The 18,087-nt window shown below is 39.7% G+C and overlaps 1 protein-coding gene across 9 annotated transcripts in view; it reads left to right on the top strand.

The window, feature by feature from the left end:
• Positions 1-18,087, top strand: part of LOC119862023 (predicted GPI-anchored protein 58) — a 63,858-nt gene that overhangs the window by 7,968 nt on the left and 37,803 nt on the right. For 4 of the 9 annotated variants that reach the window (XR_006274970.1, XR_006274973.1, XR_006274969.1 and 1 more), the window contains exon 2: positions 5,783-5,840. The exons of 1 other annotated variant lie outside the window; for it this stretch is intronic. Coding sequence is in view for 3 of the 8 variants with exons in the window: in XM_043494711.1 (XP_043350646.1) it covers positions 5,783-5,840 (58 nt within the window). In the remaining 5 variants the exon portion in view is untranslated. Of the gene's footprint in view, positions 1-1,415; positions 1,624-5,782; positions 5,841-9,806; positions 10,045-18,087 lie in introns of those variants that run through there. 4 more of the 9 variants (XR_006274971.1, XR_006274972.1, XM_043494713.1 and 1 more) reach the window with 2 other exon arrangements.

An 18,087-nucleotide genomic window follows, 5' to 3' on the forward strand; every position in this document is an offset into this window, starting at 1 on the left:
GCATTGCTCTTCAGTGCTCCCTGAGTCGTTGAAAGCATGTGTAAGCAGGGTCTGAATGAACTCTCCCCTGACTGCTAGTTGGGGAGTGGGAGAGACTTCAGGAGCAAACTGTATTTACATGCACACAACTACTCTGCATAGGTATCTAGCAGGCAGGAGCTGTTTAGTAGCTCCAAGTGATCAGCTTTGGCTGGTGTTGGGTTACAAATCACTTTAGTACTGAATGCCGGGGTAATGAAATGTTATCTTCATTGTTTGACTAAAGGGGAGCAGAACTGTGCTGAGCTTGTCCTGATTGAGGGGGTCACCCTCAGCTGAAAGGAACTCGCTAAGTCTGGGGCTCGAATGCCAGACCCCTGTGAAAGTAAGAGTGGTGGGGAGTTGGGGACAGTTGTCCCAGCCAAGAGGTCCCCAGTCTGGTTTAACCTGTCCCACCTCACTGTTCAAAGATAGAGCTAAATAGGCTTCATTAGGAGCCTTTTGTTATTTTAAGTACTCAATAAGAGCCGAAATTGGTTGTGGTGGGGCAGTGTTTATGCCCACCCTGCTGAGAGCTAAAAGACTGACCTACAGAAGTCACAGGAGAGACGTAGGTGGCAGCAGAATGTAAGTGATGGGCGGTCGGTAGGAGTGGCTGGCGAAAGTAGCAGAGCAGTGGCTAGCGGGGTGGCCAGGCCAAACAAGTGCTCAGATGGCAGAACAAGCAAGGTGCCTTCTTCCCCGGGTTGGAAGTGAACTCACACAGATGCACTTTTGAACCCTGCGTCCCTGACCAAGGACAACCACTGTGAGTGGAGTATTGTGAGGAATCAGAGGGGGACACTGATACCAGTCAGCTCTGTGTTTTTGGGGAACCAGGATGCAGTATCTAGCCTGTCTGACTCATGAAAGACACCCCTCCACCACCACCAGTCTCTGCTTGAACCAAAACCGATCAGAGAAAAGGCTTGCAGAGAGCAGTGAAGGGCATTGGGGAAACACACCTAGACCCCTCCTGACAAGGGTGACAAGATTAAGACCTCTCCATTAGCATACAAAATGAAGAACAGAGACAACTCCCCTAGCCTCATCTGCATGAAAGATGGGACAGGGAGACATCTCCATTTGCATACAGAATGGAGAACAAAGAACCGCACTGAACTCTGGGACCAGAAAAGCAAGGAAGCACTCCATCATGGAGGAATCTCTGCTCCAGATGTTAATGAACCTATGACTGCACACATCCAGCTCAGCAGTTATCAGACCAATTCTAGTAATGAATCTTTGGCTGATATCCAAAATACTGAAGCAGCCTAGTTGCATTGTGCGCTCTCTGGAAGAAAACACCACCCAGAGCCAAGAGTGATCAGCTCCTATTGTCTTGCCTAAAGAAAACCCTTGAGTCATCAGTTTACCCATAAACAAATCTAGTGTTCTCCCTTGAACCATTGTTGTTTCTCTACAAAAACCCCTACCTATGTTCAAGTAAGTGTTCTGATTCATGGACCGAAACTCTGTATCAGCTCCACTGGAACCCCATCTCCTCACTGATCGTGGTGGGGGCTTTGCCTGTCTCTAGCACTCAGGACCCTGAGCTACCACCATCACCTGGGAACCCTGACCAATTCAAGCTCCATGGAGTGGGTGAGATCTCTCTCTCTCTCTCTCTCTCTCTCTCTGTGTTTTCTACCTCGTATTAATCTTTAATAATGTAACTTGTATGTTTGTTTAGCCCTCTTTGTGTAGTTATAACTTTTATGGTTAAGCTGGTTTGTTCTCTCTCTCTCTCTCTCTCTGAACTTTACTCTTTTTTGCGTTTTTAGCTTCCTCCGTTTACTCTCCAGCAATGCTGCTTTCACTTAAGCTAAAGATCCCTGTAGCGCCCAAAAATACTGTGGGGTTTGCTCATCAAGTGGGTTACTACTAGTACAATTGTGATGTGAAAGTGGGGATAGGGACATGTTAAACCTGTGGCACATAAGGGTGGCAGCTGAAAGTGCTGCTTGGCCCAGCCTTTTGAGACCAGGGGCATATAAGGGTGACAACTTGAAAGTGCTGCTTGACCCAGCCCATTGAGTACAGGGACATATAAGGGGGTCAGCTTGAGAGTGCTGATTGACACGGTCTGCTCAGACTTGCTCTGTTAGAGAGAGAGAGAGAGAGTGTGTGTGTGTGTGTGTGTGTGTGTGTGTGTGTGTGTGTGTGTGTGCGCGTGCGCGCGCGCGCGCGCGCATCTGGTTCTAGAGCTGGAGGAACCCAATCCTGGGGAACCTAGGTCCTGCAATATAGCTCTATTGGGAGGGGACTTGCAGAAAGAAGGAGTAGAGCTCCACATGAACACACAAGTGACATAAGCAGTACATTAATAGAATTACAGAATCCCCCCCTCGCCACCCCCCAGAAGAGTAACCCTAATAAATGTCAGGTTTCAGAGTAGCAGCCGTGTTAGTCTGTATTCGCAAAAAGAAAAGGAGTACTTGTGGCACCTTAGAGACTAACAAATTTATTTGAGCATAAGCTTTCGTGAGCTACAGCTCACTTCATTGGATGCATTTGAGCTGTAGCTCATGAAAGCTTATGCTCAAATAAATTTGTTAGTCTCTAAGGTGCCACAAGTACGCCTTTTCTTTTTCCTAATAAATAAATATCCCAAAGTAACGGGCACATCTGGTAACAGCTCAGTTAAAGAACTTTTGGTTGTAGGACTCCAGAACATAAGGCAGACGACTCTGCCCCATGCATTCTGGGGTGGGTGTCCTGCTCACAGTTTTATGTTTATGAATCCTGCTTCTGGCCTTTCCCCTAATTAATGGCGGGTGACTTCCCTCCTTTCATTAAAAATTTCTTCTCAACATTCAGACTCTGTGCTTGCATGTGGGGAAGTATTGACTGTCAAAGGTGCCAAGGGGTGGTGTGTAATTTTCCCAGGTTACTGGATGGGGTCTTGACCTGGTTCTGTATTGTATTGTTGAAAACGAACCCCTAGATATTGAACCTGGCCCTGGTTGCTGCCAGCGCCACCTGGCAGAAGGGTTACACATGTATGAGTTGGAGATCTTATTTTCTTAGTCACAAGATAGCTATGAATTATGGCTGACACAAAGAGTGTATTAAGAAAGATATTTAAATTACCTGTCCGTAATAAAATGAATAAAAGCCTTATAACAGCCCACTGGAACCAGCTAAACTCCTGCAGTTACTGCACCGAGGAAGAGAAAAATAATCTCTTTGGACTAGGGATGAGAAAATCCACTTTCTGGCATTTATTCCTTTGAATGTCTGTATTAGGGAAAAATATCATTCTTGATAAAATAGCCTTTAAAATATATTGGTCACGTGTCCTCTGGTTTGCTTTTTCCAGTGGAAGTCTGAAACTGTTTTCCCTCTGCCCCATAACTGGAGGATGGATTCTAAGTGTAGAATGGCTGAGTTATGGGGTTTGGTTTGTTAGATGTCAGGATACTATTCTGCAGGATGAGCACTTTATAGTTCCGAGACAAATAAGTGCTGGTATGTGGGTTTGTGTGCATACTGTTCTCATGTAAAATGGGCAGCTTCCACAAGAGGGTGTCTATACACCCTTGTGAACAGGAACAAACACTGAAAGTCTGAAAGGAGCAGCATAGGGTATTTGATTTCTGTTGCATAACAGCACAGTGAACTTTGGACTTACAAGTTTCACTTAGGAATAAAGTGCATGAAAACAAAATAAAAACTATTGGTGTTGCTTAAGTGTAACAGAATACAGCTTCTCCACCACCACCACCAATGACTCTGACAGTAGTAAGTGTTGTCAATTAAAGTAGACAGATTTGACTTAGAAGACACTGATACAAGTGTAGTCTCGTGCTGTGCTGTGCTGTGCACTGTCATTGTTTAGGAGAAAGCAGATGAACAAAAGGTGAAATTCAGTGCAGGACCTATGCTTGGACACAGTCCATAAGAAAGTGTATTTGATATTGGTTGAATTAGGAGATTTACTAAGAAATATGGTAATTTCAAGACTGTGACTGAATATGAGTAGCTTTCTAGCTAATACTTTATCTAAGGATAGTGAAAACCTAATTTACTATTCAAAAGAACCTTAAATAAAGGAAGACCTAGGTGGTAAGAAATACCAACACCTCTTGTGTTCTTCAAGTGCCAAGGAAAAATCTCAAAATGATTGCAACACAGCATGTGTGTGATCCTAAATACACATAGAGAAATAAAAAATGCAAAATCGAGACCTGTGAAAATATGTTACAAGTACTTCTACATGTAATAAAACTTTTCATGCAAGCTAATTGGTGTGATTAGGAATCTCATTCTGTAAAATCATGAGGTAGAATAGGATGATTCTGCAATCAGCAAGAGGAAAATAGCCAGGAAGGATGGTCCCATTTGAGATCTCAGAAACTTTTGCAAAAATGTTGCATTTCATGCTTATAAAATGCCTGTAGGACGCCATTTTAAATCAAAATGTCAATGGACATCTGTACTGTTTTAATAACTTCTGCTACTACTGTACATTATGCCAGTCTAGCATGGTTTATTCACTACCAAGAGTCCATGTTGTCATTATTACACACATCTTGTAGCCTAGACAGTGTAAAGGCAAAGGCAACAAGGGTTGGGGAGTAGAAAGTGATGGTGTACAGAACCTGGAAAGTGAAGACAGGAGTTTGAACATGCTGCCAGAGACAAGGGGAAACCAGTGGATGGGCTTAAAGAGGGAGTGACATGTATTAAGTGTCATGCAAGGAAGCTGATATTCACAGCAGCATTTTGGATGCACTGAAGAAAAGGATGAGAGGCAGGGACACCAGGAAGGAAGAGGAGGAGGGGAGAGAATAAATGCTCATTGTGGTGCAAGGGAGAAGCCATTGTGAAAGCTTATCCTTCAGTGATCTTTATAAAATTAAATTTGCCAAGACCTCCTTTAGCTTGGGAATTAATTTATATAGCTGGTCACACTAATTATTCCTAGAGATTTGTTGAGGTATGAGTGGAAAATATTTACTCGTGATGGCCGGTATTGCAAACTAGTGTTTTAGTACTGAAGTGTAATTCATGCCAAATGTGTCATCATGCCTTAGTCATTGGAAGGAATTTATAACTGATGTCTACAGACCATTCTCAGTGAGCAAAATAACACATCACCCTAGTTAGACAAATTTTAACTGAGCACTGTGGTTAAACTATATCAATAATACTTCCATCCTCAATAGTGTGATAAAAAGAATAGAACAGTTGTGTAAAAGTTCTACACAAAAGGGGAAACAACTATCTCCAGTGGTTTTCATTTTTTGTTGGGTAATATCCAGGGGAAAAACAAGTTGACTCCGCTAGCAAGCAACAAAGATATTCAACACATTGTTGTCTTCAATGGGCCTATGCTAGTTTGTTTGGTGGTGATTGTTGTTTGCAAAAATTGCCCACCATTGTTAACATTAACGTAGCTCCACCAGTAGTAGTAAACAGTGAGAACTCTAGCGTAGACAAAGCTCCTGTGGCTGCCAGTATTTTTAGCACTGTCATTTAGACCTGCACTGAGCTAGGAAACAATCTGCAACTGTGCAATCCCGCATCTGTCCAAACTGCTCTGATGGAGATTGACGTAGCAAGGGATGCCGCTGTGACTGGCATGTTCCTGAGAAGCTTTGAAAATCTGTTTAGGAAATAGATCTAATATGTGCTGTTTTTTTTTCTATTTAACATCTCTAATCAAAGCTATTATGTGGCAGACACTGCATATAGTGTAAATAAAGTGGGACCAGAATAATTTATTAATCCAGTGTGTCTCCATTTTTCTCCCAAAAAGGAAATAGCGCTGTCCTCAAGTCCAAAGTTTCCTGACTGCTTGGAAGTTCTGACAATGTGTAAGTCTGTATAATGTATGTTCCTTAATAGGTGTATTGCTTGAAAAAATATTTATTTATTTATTTATTTATTTATATTGCAATAGCACCTAGACACCTCAATTTGGGATTAGAGCTCTGTTGTGGTATAGGTAGTGTAGACACACAAATTGAAAAGACAATCCATGTCACCAAAGAATTTACTTGTTTATAGAGAACATGCTCATTTTCATCGTAAAACAACAGAACAGAGCTAATTTATAAACTTTTGATATATATGTATATCTCTCTTTATTTCTTCTATTTAGCTATTTATTTATTGACATTACACTTGTGCTGATCACTATAGTAATGACAAGTCTTGAGTCTTTTCATATTTTGATAATTTTCTGTATCAACAAAGGATTTTGTGAGAAAGTATCAGGACTGTAAGTTCAGGAAATTGAAAAACGGAGTCTTTCAATTGTATTAAACCCTTCTTTTAACCTTCACTTGAAACATGAAAACCACATATTCCCAGTACTGAGGGAAAATTGTAAAAGTCTCTAATCCATTCCATCAGTTTTTTCTAAGGTTAAAATTTATCAGCTGCTGGTTTTGGTGTATGCTCCTTTAAGAGTTCTGTGCGGGGAATTAATTACTGGTTTTGAGAATTAATTAACTAGTGGTTTTTTTTACAAGTCTATCATAAATTGCCTAGTTTGCCCTGGAGTGATTTACAGGTAACAGGTCCTTTGGTGTTGCAATGCACGTCACTGAAAGACTGGTTAGCATTTTATAAACTGTGGTTAATTATAGTAGACTGTGTTTAGTGCGAGTAATTTTTGTGAAACGTTTCTGGAATACTACCTATTGCTTTTTTCCTTATTGTCTGGATATTTAGATACAGTTCACCCACTAGTTGTATAATATATTTCTACCTCTTGCAGCTCCACTTATCCCCCTGTTTTTTTTATCCTGCTTTATTATGGAATAAAAACCCCTCAGGAGACTGAATGATTTATGGGATTGACAATGGGGCCATTATCTATTGGTCCCCTGTGTTTTCAATTCTAGACTGTCAGGCCAGAGCAGATGTAAGGGCGATGAATGGGAAGGCAAGTTGCACTAGTCAGCCATATCATCTGATAGTGCTGAAAACTGCCTTATTTATGGGATTGACAATCGACTACATGCTCCAAATATCAATCCCATGTGTCGTTCAGTCCCCTATGATATTTTTACAGAGTTTTCACGTCTTGGTCACTGGTTCAGATTTGGGCCAAGTCCAATGACAAAAGACATGAATACCTGATTTGTTCTTTGGCCTCTGTAAAATGGGCACTGTCCAGCTCCCATAGGACAGATTTTCTTCATCGCAACAAACATTATCAAAATTAGCATTCTTACTAGCAATCTCAGTAGAGAGGCGAGCATTAACTGAGACGCAAAGGTGCTGGTGTGGGAGAAGTGTACATGACCACTGCCTTGCTGCATGTGTTAAAGGAGAACTTGGGCCCTAATGCTATATTGCCAACATCTTTCACCAGCACTTAATTCACTCAGAAACATTAAACTCCAGACACTGAGTAGCCCAATTTAAAGAAATATCTGTTTACCCTCCATCTCTGATGGCATCATTAATCTGCAGGTTTGTTTACCTCAAGCTGCACAGCAAGTCAGGTTTTTTTATTCTCTTTTGTTATTTTGGGCTATAGCTTAGACTGTGAAAATCCAAACACCCAATTTACTGTGTGATCCAACGTAAACAAACGCAGGGTACACACATGCTATGAAAGCAGATGATGCACATCCACTGATTTATTTATACTGAATTGGGCAGTAATATGAGTGTCCTTTTTGAAGCACTATTTTTAGCTACTGAAAAGATTATTTTTTGAAATAATTGTAGTTGTAAAATGAATACCTTCTGGGTAGATCTGGTTTTTGTATTTTTAATTTTGACATTGTCTCTTTATGTTATAGATGGACCTTTGCACAGTTTAACGAGGGAACAGGATACTGTCATATGGCTTTTGTGCTTGAAGAAAGCAAAATAGGAATTCTATGATCCATGTTTTTGTATTCATTGTAGTGCTACATTAAGGTGCATCAGTGAGATAAGCATTGAAAGTGGTGGAGACTAGGAAAGAAAAGACAGGAGTTAATTCAGGGAGCACAGCTATTCTTCTAATACGAAGTAAAATCATGATAGTGTGAGCAGTTTGGATTTAAACTTCGACCTTGAACCTCTTCTTTATGATTCTCCTTTATGGGCAAGCAGCAAGCCCACAATTTTCAAGATTGGGAGAGAAACTTCTGGCCCCCATTGAAGTCAATCAGAGTTTTGCCATTGACAAAATATTACAGGGGACTGTCAGTGGGACCAGGATTTTACCCTGCGTACATAATGTTGGGTACATAAATAACTGGTCTTATTTTTCAAACGTCCTGAGCATCCACAGCTATATCTGTCTTGTGTGTATGTAGTATTTGAACAGATGGACATTTGAAAACTGTCATGTTCACAAACAGGCAATTAGTCAATTCTGTTTTTGAATCCTTCTTCAAATAATTACTAAAAGTAAGTTTTGTGTCTCCTGATAGAAGAGCAACAGCTACATCTGTCTTTGCAAACCCATTTTGGCTATGAATTTCCTCTTTAGCAGGAAGTCCCCTGTAAGAGGAGTCTCCCACCTAGTCATAAAGTCGGGAAGGGACACACCCGACTACCCAAAACCCCTGGACTCAAGTATGTTGAAAGTTCACAATTTGGAAAGATAAACATCACAAAGACACAATGGAACTGTCTCATCCTCCAAAATTCCCATATTCATCACTCATTGCCATTCTCATCATTCCACCTCTCCTCCCTGTTTTATGGTGCAAAGGTTATTCTTTTAAATAGGAAGAAGAGAGCAAAATTTCACTAATGTAGGAATCAATCATTCTGTGCAGAAGCTATTTTTAAAACTTTGTTTAGAATAGTGCACACTTTTTTCCTGAAACTTGTTCAAGATCATCATTCCCATGGCACAACATTGTGTTTGTGCATGTGTAACTCCTTTAGTGTGCTTTAGAGTTCACAGGGAATATTAGTTCCATATGATCTACCAGTTGCTAAAATGATCATCGTGTTGTCATTCTAAACCATAAAATGAAACATCACAAATTAGTGCTTACAAATTAACACCAAAGGCACAAACTTATAACTGGAAATGATGTGAAAAGCTGGAGAAAAGCAATTTTCAGATAAAGTTTCTGAATGTGGGGGAAGGAAGTTAATATTTATAGAAGCCCATATGTATGACATAAATAATATTGAAAATATCTGGGGGCATCTCCTCACCTGATGTAAATCATCAGAGCTCCACTGAAGTCAGTTCAATTGTGACAATTGGCACTGACTGAGAATTTGTCCACTAATGTTGAAAAAAAGTATAGTCTCTATTTTTATAATGTAATGTAAATACTATTATAAGGATTCATTTATATGCCATTTGCATTTACATGATCATTAAGGCAATCTTCATTTTATGTCCAAATGATCAGTATAGGCAGAGTACATACACAGGACTTCGCAAATCAGATGTATGTATTGCAGCAAAATCTCTATTTTACAAGACTGAATGAATTATACTAAGGTAGGTCAGCCAGGTTACAATTGGTTCCTTGTATGTATTGGCAGTTAGCAAATGATGTCATTCTTTCTGGCTTCTAAAAACAAAAAAGAAATTAAATAAATGACTTCTAATCTGGTCTTTGCACCCCAGAAAACCCAGTGATCAGTGTAAATGAGGGCGAACACATTGGCATGAAAAGGAACTCTTACTGGAAAATTAATTTTTGATCGATAGTCACAAATTATCCCTACAAGTGGCGATCAATAACACTGAACTTCTCTACTCTGTTAATTAAAAATGTCTAAAATGTGCCATGTCTTTTAATATAAAATCTCTATCTGACCTCTCATTACAATTCCCTCCCAAATTGCCCTCAAATCTGCAGATCACAAGCCTGCTTTAGAGGCTCTACATGATTTTTCATTTACACCTCCTCTCATCTACCATTGCAAAAGTTATTAACTGACTGAACCCTTTTTGCTGGTAGCATGCTGAGGAAGTGGCATCCTGATAGTAGAAGACAACACAGAAAAAAGGGGATGTCTAAATGCTAGCACCTTAGTAGGGATGTTCCTGCTCAAAATGACACTTAGGTATGCATGAAACAACCATTTGTATACTTATCTGCTGATCCAGATGCAGGACAGAGTTGTACTTAGATGCACTGTTTGAAAACTGGGCTCTTGAAGACATTTTTGTAAAAAGGCTTATGGTAGTGCGCATTACTATTAACAACCAAAAATCTCCATGACTAGCTAAGCTTTTCTGGCGTTTGCCATCTTCACATTTTTGTAATGTTTCATATTTGTAAAAAATTCATATTTATAATAGGAAAACTCCACTATAACTTGGACCTTTGGATCGTTTATGTTTTGTTACACCGTGGCATGGTTTGGTGTTCATTTATATTTTCAGCATTTGCTTTTTGTTCCATAATGGCACCGTGCTTAGTGCTTGAATAGATATAAAACTTGTATTTTCCTTTATGTTGACCAGGTCAGTCCCCTGTTCCACCCCAACAGTATAATTTCTGAGAAATTACCCTAGCAGCAAATATTTGAAATGAATTAGTGAATCCATTTTTCAAGCCAGTATTGAGTTTTGTGCAGGGACACCTGTTGAAGCCTGGTATTGTGTATACATGGCTAAAAAAACTGACTGTTGCCCTCTAGTGGTTGATATCAGGTTCGATGATGAAACAGTTCAACAAGACAGACCTCTGTGTTAGTGAGTCATCTTGGGCATACGGTCACTAGGGACATGGCATAAGATAGAAATTCAACAACCAGCTTTTAATCCTGTCATTATTGGGTGGACTTGCAGCCTTGAGGGAAGGGGTATAGACAGGAAAGTAGAGAACAAGTGACGAGAACGAGGCATCTTCAAGCACGGGGGTGGGGGGCACACACTTCTCTTTTAAAATATTACCAAGGAAAGAATAAGTACGGATTCATATATTTCTAAAAATAGATGTCAGCCTGGTCTCTGTTGCTTTTTTCCCTTCTTCTTTCTGAGGTCTAAAAGACCCTTGGCTGTATTTTGTTGAACAACCAACTAAGTGAACATGAAAGTTACCAAACAGTCCCTCCCCCACCTCCCAGGTATGTTTACACATGCAGGAAAAAAATCACCTGGTAAAATGTATACCATAGTGTTACAATTTATTTATACTCTCAAGGCAGGGTGTAATTCAGCAAGGCTGTAGACTGTTTTCAAAAGACCTATAGAGGCTGAGTAAAGGCTGCTTGCCCGAGGAAGAGGGGCAAGTCAGACCCATGCTTTGCATTGTTTAATTAAAGCATCAGTATTTAAAAAGAAAATAATTGTTTGCAAGATTTTCTATCTTTTCTTTCACTATTCTCCCACACCCTCAGGTGCGCACAGCGTTCACCAGATTGGGCCATGTATGTTGGTCTTGTGCTGATCTGTTCTGGCTTCTGACTGTCTTGTTAATGGATTTGGCTTCTTTCTCTATTTTCTACATCATGCTTTTCTAGTTGCCCTCTTTTTCTGTTTCCAGGTGCTGTCCATATTATCACTTGTCATGGAAGTCATATTGGAGGCATCCTTAAAGCATGTCCTAAGTATGTCCATAATCGTCATCCTACCATATTTGATGCTTTAGATTGGTTTGTTTTACTTAGAATTTCTGATGTTACAAAAACTTTTCCAATGGACTCTGAAGATCTCTCACAGGCATTTACTTTGAAATGAGTTGATTTTCGTATCAATTTCTGTTGAAGATTTCCATGATTCGGTTCCACAAAGGACAGACGTGATGTCAGTGTTAAAAATTCATAATTTTTGTCCGTGCCAATCATGCTACTTTGCCAAATCTTTTCAAGTTTATGCAAGTTGTTTGCTGCTTTTGATGATCATTTTTTGACATCTGTCATGGTGTCACCATCATTGCACAGCTCACTCCCTAGGTAGGTAAAATTACTTATTTCTTTTAGTGTTTCTTCATTCATTCTAATGGTTTCTTTAGGGACAGTGATAGCGATATATTTTCTCTTCCCCTTGTTGACGAACGAATCAATTTGTTTTGCTGTATCTGCCACAAGCTGTGTCTTTTCTTCCATTAAGCAATGTGTTGAACTAAATTGGACAATAAAAAGAAAAGGAGTACTTGTGGCACCTTAGAGACTAACAAATTTATTTGAGCATAAGCTTTCGTGTAAATGCATCCGATGAAGTAAGCTGTAGCTCACGAAAGCTTATGCTCTAATAAATTTGTTAGTCTCTAAGGTGCCACAAGTACTCCTTTTCTTTTTATTGTCCAATTTAGTTCAACACATTGCTTAATGGAAGAAAAGACACAGCTTGTGGCAGATACAGCAAAACAAATTGATTCGTTCATCAACTTGCCACAAGTACTCCTTTTCTTTTTGCGAATACAGACTAACACGGCTGCTACTCTGAAACCTGTCAAATTGGACAATGTCATCAGCAAAAACAAAGTAATCCAATTGTGCTTTATCATTGTCCGTAAAGTTCCTTGGTTGTTTCTGCAGTTACTTTCTTCATGACATAGTCAATAATGAATGCAAACAATAGTGGGGACAGAACACGCTCTTGCCTTACTCCAGTTGTCACTGCAAACAACTGGCTGATGTTGTCACAATCTTTGACTGAACATTCAGCATTATCCTATAGATCAATGTTTCCCAAACTTACAACAGTTGCGTACCCCTTTTGAGACATTTGTCTTACTGGCGTACCCCTTCTCTGGTGAAGATAATTCGGGGGGGGTGATAGCCACATTTTTATAACACACTCCTAATTCATTTCATTCTGAATTAAACGTTTATTAGAAATAAATACAAAATTATATTACATACAGTTGAAACAAAAATTTTAATAGAAATAAGTTATATATAGAAATAGTACTAGAAATAATTAAAATAATAGAAGCAAATCGACAGTTTGGCAGAACAGCGTGTGTGTGTGTGTGTGGTGAATTCGTATTATTCTGAAATTAAAATATGCTGGTTTGGTTAGGTTAGTGAAGAAAGCATTAGTTTTAATACTTACTATTTTGGTATTGAAAAATTTTCAGTACAAACCAAACTATTCAGTGTGAGGGATGGAACTGCTTTTGACCAGACACTATCGCGGGGACATCTGGCTCGATGTTTGTGATCTTAAGACGAAGATGGGGCTCTACGTCAATAAGACTATTTGTTTTTTTGTTTTGATGCCAACCAGTGCAGAGAATCCGATCTTGCACAAATACGATGTGGGAAAAGGCAGAAGATACTTGACAGCTTTGTCCGATAGAGCTGGATATTCAGAGCTAACCCCCAACCAAATGACGCTCATTCTGTCTTGAAAATGGAATATGGATGTGAGTTTCCCTTGCAAGGATAGATAGCTTGAGGTTGTTTAAATGAGCAAAGATATCTGCAATATATGCTAGTTTTGCATAGCCATTTCCAGTCGTGTATACAGTCTCGCAGGTTAAAGGTTTCATCTAAAAAAACTTGCAGTTCTTCTTTGTTTCTGGCGCAACAGCTTGAATACGTGCAACAACTCCTCCTTTCTTCGAACCAGTCATGGCTCTGGTGCCATCCGTGCTTATTCCAACACCACAACTTCAAGTCATCGTTTTTGATAAAGTCATCAATAACTTTAAAAATAGCAGGTTTCATAGTAGCAGCCGTGTTAGTCTGTATTCGCAAAAAGAAAAGGAGTACTTGTGGCACCTTAGAGACTAACATTTATTAGAGCATAAGCTTTCGTGAGCTACAGCTCATTTCATCGGATGCATTAAAAATAGCACAATCTATAGCTTTGCTAGCCTTGTCTCCAGTCATCACCATGCACCATTACTTTGGCTGCAGGTTTTACTAATGTGTCGCCAATCACTTCAGCAGCTCCGGACTTTGCAATTAAGTACACCACACTATATGAAGCTTCCAAAGCTTTCATAGTTTCACCTCCCGTCACATTACAAATTGTTTTCTGGGACTTTTGGAGATCTTTGCGCCTATTTTTGAAGAAGTCTACGAGTTTTCCCTCGTATTCTTTGTTTGCTATCGAGATGGCGTTTTAGATTGGATGGATTCATGCTTTAATTTGTGAGAGTCTTGTAACAAATCACCCATAGTGGAACAAGCTCCACTTCATCGCCAGTCCACAAAAATCCAAGTTTAAGGTATTCTTCAACATAGTTGCAGGCTTTTTTCATTTTCTTTGCAGCTGATACGTTCAATAAACTTACAGATGGTTCACACGGTTCACTAATTTTGTTGTCACAATTGTCTGATGTAGCCATATCACTGCATTTTTTTGGCATAATTATCACTAACATTCGTATTTCCTTCATAATTTTCTTTTGTACATTTCAAACTTCCCGTTTTTAGCCAGCGATCCATTGTAAATGGGTTTAATAAAAAGAGAAATTTTGTATATTAATACACACCAAGTATGTACTTGCTACGATCTTTAGGTTACTCCAAGTAGTTTATTCACTTTTATCTGTCAGTATGACTTCTACGCATGCCACAAAGGCAAGTGTATTGCCCAAGCGGCGGTAATGCGCACACGTGGTTTGCGTCAGCTCTGCTGTGCTATTAGATGTTACTGAACACATCATCATATTAGTTTACAATGTAAACCTGTGTGTATTTCTACTGTACAAATGTACACCATTCTTATATATTAAATTTTAGTGAATTGTTTTCTGCTGCTAAAAAAAAAACTATGATAAAGTAAAATAAAAAATTCTGCCGCGTACCCCTTGAAACTCTTTCTCGTACCACCAGGTGTACGCGTACCACACTTTGGGTAATACTGCTATAGATCCTTGATTATTCTTATTATTTTTGCTGGCATTCTGTAGTATGCCCTAATTTTCCAAACACTCTCTATGTATGCTGTCAAAAGCCTTCTGGAAATCAATAGAATTTATTGCAAGAATTTATTTTCCACTCCACACTTTGTTCTAATATGTCTGAGAGCAACATTATGGTCTGGACGTGGTCTCAGTTGTCTGAACCCTGTTTGTTTCTGTCTAACCTGAATGTCTACCTAGCTTAAAAAACAAACAAACAAAAAACATGGGGAACATATGTCGTGTGTGTATATATAGAAAAGAAGAAATGAACAACTTAATCAAGGCAGGAAAATATTTTTAATTCATATTTTAAATTAGATTATGAAAGTAGAAACCATTTATTTTAAAAACTGCTGTTTCAGTTTCAGCATTCTTAGGCATTCAATATTCTTGTAACAGACATTTTTAACCCAATCATTGACAGTGACTCACATTTGTTTTGTACTATTGTGGACAAAGGCTCAAAACATTTGGGGGTATGGAAGGAATGATTCTTGCTGCATTGCTGTAGTCTGCTTCTAATATTAGAACAGAGTGAGCAGTTCACTTCCTGGAGACATCAGCTAGCTTTGTGTTCTCCAGCATTTTTCACTGGTATCAGACATGTGGAATAAATTATTATAAGTTGCTTGTTAATGTTGAGTACCACCAGGATTTGTAATACTTAATCCTTTTATTCCAGTGGTCTGCGAAGTCTGAATAAAGCAAAATACTGTTACATCACTGGTTTTCATTAAAATTAATACTCTTATGTGAAAGTATTATTTAGTAAAAAGAAAAAGAGTACTTGTGGCACCTTAGACTAACAAATTTATCTGAGCATTAGCTTTCGTGAGCTACAGCTGAAGTGAGCTGTAGCGAACGAAAGCTTATGCTCAAATAAATTTGTTAGTCTCTAAGGTGCCACAAGTACTCCTTTTCTTTTTGCGAATACAGACTAACACGGCTGCTACTCTGAAACCTGTGATTATGCAAGGCACTGAATTTAGCCGTATAGAGTGGAAATCTGTCAACTTCATGAAAAAACTCTGTTTTTTCCACCAAATGCATCCGATGAAGTGAGCTGTAGCTCACGAAAGCTTATGCTCTAATAAATTTGTTAGTCTCTAAGGTGCCACAAGTACTCCTTTTCTTTTTGCGATTGTATAGTAAGGCTCTTTTAGTAACTCAGTTGACTTATTCTGTATGTTCATGGGGTGATGGGGTGTACCTGGCCTTTGCTACTCCCAGCAGGAGGCCCTGCAGTCTTACTACACCCTGCCCCAGAAAAGGAGCAGCAAAGTTGGGTCCTCCAGGCCTGCCTGGAGAGGGCTCCAAGGGCCCAGGTAAAAGGAACTGCAGGGCCTTAGCAGGTCAGTTCCTGACTGGGACCATGGGATGGGGTAGGGTGCGGTGTGGTGCAATGCTACTCTTTGTCCAAAGAAGCTTGAGTTTGATTCTGGCTGCATCTGTGTAAGCTGGGAGAGACAGGACGAGCTTTAACCTCGAGGTAAGGGGTGAAGATAAAGGGGCCAGGTGAGAAAAGGCCCAGGTACGAAGTGGCAACAAATTGAAGTGAGCATTATGTGGCTTCTGTTTATAGGATCCCTGGTTTGGAACCCAGAGGAGTGGGTGCGCGGGCTGACTTCACCCTCTAGCAACTGGTAAAGTGATGTAAACCCTGAAAAGGGGACCAGGCTCACTTGAATGCCTGAGCAAAAGGCTGAATTTAAAGGGCCCAAAGCTGGGGCTGAAGACCCTGGTGAGGGCAAATAGTTTTGTTGGGCTTGTATTATCCCAGAAGGGGTTCATTTGGACTTTGTGATTTGGGCTGAGGGTTAAATCACTGAAGACCCCACCAAGATTAGCTGACAACCGCAGGGGGCACCAGGAGCAGGAAAAGGACTGCAGTACTGCACTCAGCTGCAAAGAGGTGCTCAAGAGGTGAGTGCCCCCGTTACACAGGGGGATACCTGAAAGCAGAATTTACTCCCTCAATTCTCTGTTTTATGGGTAATTTTATTTCTATTTCCATATTTATTGGCTTCACAGATTTTTTTGGTTTTTTTTGCATTGCTTTAACTAAAAATAGATTTATTTTAAAATAATATCTTACAGGATGTTCCTAATGGTCCTAACAACAATGTAAAGGCAGATTTGTTCATGTATACAAGGCAGTACTGTTCTTGCCAAGAGGCTTTGAGTCACAACGCGTTTTAATGCACAGTGTTCATTGGGAATCTGTCATTCCATCACAGCCCCTATATACATTGTGCCCTACTTCATACATGCAGAAATCATACCCCCAAATGGCTCCTGTCCCTATGCATGAGGACTACTATGGGTTGAATGTCCTGTGTGTGATATGGAGAGGAAGAAACACACAAATTATGGACAAAATAGACTGGAGCACGGAAGGAAGTGATTGGAAGCTACACACCATGTTGTTTGGGGTGGAGACTTTATTCTCCTATATGTCTGTACAGCACCTAGCACATCTTGAATATAATTATTAATAAATTCCCACTGCTCCTGAGCTGGCAGCAGCTCCTCTATAGCTATCTTTGTGTACGTGGGACTTTGTGTGTTTGGGGGTTGAATGTGGCTGAATGGAAGCAGTTAGAGCCAGGAAACAAGCACTATAGAGTGTGTTTGTGTTAATTTGGCCATATTTCACTAAATAAGGCTATTTTGAAGTTAAAACACTCTGTTCTTGTACTCAGTATGGAGACTGAAACCCCAAAGCATGATCTTTTGATAGTTTAATTAGAGAAACCCTCTTTATTCAAACTGTTTGCAACCAAGAATTCTTGGGTAAAGACAAACAAATAATAATAAGAAAACAGGAAAGAAATAGATTAATTTGTTTTCTGTCTGATGGTTTAGTTCCTTCATTCTTTACCTATCTCCGTCTCTTGGATAGCAGTGGAGGCAGCGGCTCAGGTGTTGAGAATGTCAGATCCAGTTAACTCTCACTGCTGTGTGCTCTTGTTCTCTGGTTCGTGCAGAGTTCTAAAAATATTGGCCTAAGTGAACTGTTTTTTGTTTAAATCCAGGAGAGACCTGGATAAGTGTATTAAATGTATGGCTACAAGACCCCAGCAGCACAAATCCTCTAGGCCTCAAGCCAGTGGGTTTTGTTTTGAGAGGTTTTTGTTCGTTTGGGGTAGGGTTTCAAGAAGAAAAATAGGACAGCCTCAGATAATGATTAGGAGGAAAAAATGTAGCTGTCAAAGGGAGAGAGAGAAAGGGACAGAAGGCCGTTCTGTGGAGCTTTGGGACAGAAAATATGCTCCTTGTTTACATAGTTTAAGGTACATTTACAAACATTATTTTTTTGGATAGTTGG

Source organism: Dermochelys coriacea, chromosome 10 (assembly GCF_009764565.3).
Source record: "Dermochelys coriacea isolate rDerCor1 chromosome 10, rDerCor1.pri.v4, whole genome shotgun sequence".
Classification (NCBI taxonomy): Eukaryota; Metazoa; Chordata; order Testudines; family Dermochelyidae; genus Dermochelys; species Dermochelys coriacea.